The 3,703-nt window shown below is 56.2% G+C and overlaps 1 protein-coding gene across 1 annotated transcript; it reads left to right on the forward strand.

Moving 5' to 3' along the window:
• The first annotated feature begins 1,088 nt into the window (after window positions 1–1,088).
• On the forward strand, window positions 1,089–3,283 carry LOC119303693. Its single transcript, XM_037580830.1, has 3 exons — window positions 1,089–1,342; window positions 1,938–2,438; window positions 2,544–3,283. The coding sequence occupies exons 1-3, from the start codon at window positions 1,174–1,176 to the stop codon at window positions 3,065–3,067; spliced, it is 1,194 nt and encodes a 397-aa protein (XP_037436727.1). The 5' UTR covers window positions 1,089–1,173; the 3' UTR covers window positions 3,068–3,283.
• The last annotated feature ends 420 nt before the right edge of the window (window positions 3,284–3,703 follow it).

A 3,703-nucleotide genomic window follows, 5' to 3' on the forward strand; every position in this document is an offset into this window, starting at 1 on the left:
TCCACTGCATGCCGTGCCCCTCGAGACCCGGCCGGACGCAGAGCATCCAATGCGCCGCGTGCCACTGTACTGTACTACTACGCGGTGCCACTCGAGTAGTCGCGCCTCGTCGTCACCTCATCACCCGATGCGTTCGACGTCGCCGTCCGTGGCTGCCGGCGGGCGAGCTCACCCGTAGTTATCTCTCGCGCATGATGACCGGATCGGATCGGGTCGGGTCGGCGGTTAGCAGCATCGGGCACCAGAGCGTGCGATGCATGCAAGGGCTTGACGTGATGGTGGCGCCAAACCGCCATGTCAGTGCAGTTTCAATCAACCCACCACATCGTATCATTTCGCAACCGAGTACTAGTACACCGGCTTTACTTTCAGATGATCCTACGTAGTAACATGACAGTGCATGCCATCTGAGCTGCCTTGTCAAGCACAAAGTGTCCTCTGAAGAAAATTACTCTCTCAAGTCGTGTTACTGATGCCACAGTCACCGTGTGTGCTGTTGAGCTGGTAGCTGGCAGCTAGTACTGTTGAGCTCAATAGTCTTGTAGTACTGCTGGCGGTGGCTCCTAGTGTGGTTGATTTCGGCCATTTACGCCGGAGATTTTAATTTCAAGGACAGTGCTGTGAGCAGTAGGCTGGTGCCGCCTGTCGTCTGCAGTACACACACGGCAGAGGCAAGCAATGCGCGGGAAGCTAGTAGAAAAAGAAGCGGGAATCATTAGTGCGGGGGCAGTACATTCATTCTGATTCCTGCGCTTCAGTAGAGACTGTCAAATTATAGTCAATGAAAGTCGTGGTTCATCACATTGTTGCCATCATACTTCTTAAGATTCCAAAACGCACCCTTCTTTCCAAGGTTTTTCGGACAAGTGCGTGTACATTCGAGCAAACTCCAGCAGCACTTCTCCTTGTATTGTTCTGTTTCATTCCTGAACGTGTACAATGAATATTGGTTAATTGAATTATAAGCAACAATTCATTACATTCTGACGACGTTTATGCATTCGGGGTGGATCTGTAATTTCCAACAGTATCGAGGTTCTCTGTGCACTTTCCTCACTATCTCTTCCACAAAAGCCAGGGGGCAGGGGCAGTCCTCTTCCCCTGCAACCCTGCACTGCAAGAAGCCAAAGCGAAAGAAAAAGTGAGACCTCATCTCTTTCAGCTAAGCTCGCAATGGAGCTCCCATGGGGTGCCCTGCTGCTGGCGCTGCTCACCGTCTCCGCCTCCTCCGCCGTCGCCACGCTCGCCGTCACCGCTCCCCCTCCGGCCCCTGCCCGTGCTCCTGCCCCCGTCACCGCCCCTGCCCCGGCCCATGCATCTCCTCAAGCTCAGGACGCTGAAGGTAATGGCACTCCTTGCACCGGTCTCCTCGCACCATTTTCTCTCTCAGTCCTGTCTTTCTTGCCACCCTTATCTCTGGATCTGTTCTTCTTGTTCTTGCAAATGCACCTTCGGTACAACACTGCTACAGCGTTTACATAGAAGAAAATGAGATAATGGACTGAGTTACTGCCGCTCCATTTTTGTCTTTGTCCCTTCTATGCTGCATTCTTGCAAGATTAGAACAGATACTTATTGCAAGCCATAGGAGAATGTAGTACTGCATCATCCCGTTTGCATACGAGGCTTAGCATTTTTGGATTCTTCCCCAGATTGTGTGGATCTATTGCAAGATCAGGGACAAAAGTTGGCCATGTTTTTCTTCTTTGTCTGGGAAGTACTCCCTCTGTTCCGAATTATTTGTTTTAGATTTGTCTAGATACGGAGATATCTAGCATTAAAATGAGTCGTATCTAGACAAATTCAAGAGAAGTAATTCAGAACGGAGGGAGTAGCAAAATGCAGGGACATCTCGGGGACATTTCGTTTCAGGTTATCTCCAGTCTAGTGCACGCGCGAAAAGAAGCGCTAGTAGTAATTTATTTTGGGTGATGCAGGTCTGCTGATGAACGGCAACTTCGAGACGGCGCCGAGGAAGGTGAACAAGACCCTCATCGTGGGCCGCCACTCGCTGCCGGGGTGGACGCTGCGGGGCCACGTCGAGTACGTGTCGGCGGGGCCGCAGCCGGGCGGCATGTTCTTCGCGGTGCCGCACGGCGTGCACGCGCTCCGCCTCGGCGGCCACGCGTCGGCGTCGCAGAACGTGTCCGTGCGCCCCGGCTCGCTCTACGCGCTCACCTTCGCCGCCACCCGCACCTGCGCGCAGGACGAGGCCCTGCGCATCGCCGTCTCCCCGTCGCTCTCCGCCCCCGCCGACGTCGCCGTCCGCACCCTCTACAGCGCCGACACCGCCGACACCTGGGCCTGGGGCTTCCGCGCCTCCTCCCCTGTCGCGGAGGTCACCTTCAGCAACCCCGGCGTGCAGGAGGACGCCGCGTGCGGCCCGCTCATCGACGCCGTCGCCATCAAGGAGCTCCCCACGCCCTACCCCACCAAAGGTCAGATCCGTCCGAGTTCGGTCGTTTCGCCTCCACGAAAATGTTCTGCTCCATCTGATGTACGCAGTTGCTTGACGATGCCATTGATGTACGTGGCTGTTGCAGATAACCTGATCAAGAACGACGGCTTCGAGATCGGGCCGCAGGTGTTCAAGAACTCGAGCGTTGGCGTGCTGCTGCCGCCGAAGCAGAAGGACGTGACGTCGCCGCTGCCGGGCTGGATCATCGAGTCGCTCAAGGCGGTGCGGTACATCGACGCCGCCCACTTCTCGGTGCCGGCGGGGCAGTACGCGGTGGAGCTGGTGGCGGGGCGGGAGAGCGCCATCGCGCAGGTCATCCGCACCGTGCCCAGCCGCGCCTACAACCTCTCCTACGTCGTCGGCGACGCCAAGAACGGCTGCCACGGCTCCATGCTCGTGGAGGCCTTCGCCGCCAACGTCACGCAGAAGGTGCCGTTCCAGTCCACGGGCAAGGGCGGGTTCAAGGCGGCGAGCCTCAGGTTCGTGGCCGCCGGAGTCCGCACCAGGGTCACCTTCTACAGCTCCTACTACCACACCAAGGTCACCGACGGCGTCTCGCTCTGCGGCCCCGTGCTCGACCAGGTCAAGATCATGCCGCTCAAGCTCTAGTCGTCCATCGGAGTAGACCAGAAGCTCAGATCAATCCTGTCGCGTTGATTCGGCATCGTCCTCTCGTCTACTATGTAGTAGTAGTGGGTATGTAATTTGTGACATTGATGGACCTCTCTCTAATCGTGTGCCAGCGTGGTGGAATGAATTGCCTGTGCTGTGCGTGAACCTGCGAGCTCCGTCAATTTGTTTGGGATTTGCGTAGGCTTTCTACTAGTATTTGAGATGATTTTGTAATGACGACGCGTCCACTGTTCACTGCGCACGTAACCGACGAATCATGCAGTTTGGTCTCTCCATATTCTACAGCCAGGCGTCGCGTCCAAACCGGCCTTAAACCCTCGGGCAGCCGCTAGATCATTGACCGTTCATGATTTTTTATCCAAACGGGTCTCAAACAATGAGGCGGATGGGGCGCCCTGGCGGTTTGAAACTTGTTTCCTTCGTTGGATCGGTGGCGTAGCTCCGGCGGGTTGCATAGTGCCTAGCCCGACTACTTAAGTCGATCGGCCGCATCAAAACCCTACCATCCATCCACGTGTTGCTGCCACTTTTCCACTCCACCTGTCTGTCTAGTAGCCATGCCCCCACGCCATTGGGGAACGAGCCATTTCTAACGCCAGAGCGCCGGCTCGA

Source organism: Triticum dicoccoides, chromosome 5A, assembly GCF_002162155.2.
Source record: "Triticum dicoccoides isolate Atlit2015 ecotype Zavitan chromosome 5A, WEW_v2.0, whole genome shotgun sequence".
Classification (NCBI taxonomy): domain Eukaryota; kingdom Viridiplantae; phylum Streptophyta; class Magnoliopsida; order Poales; family Poaceae; genus Triticum; species Triticum dicoccoides.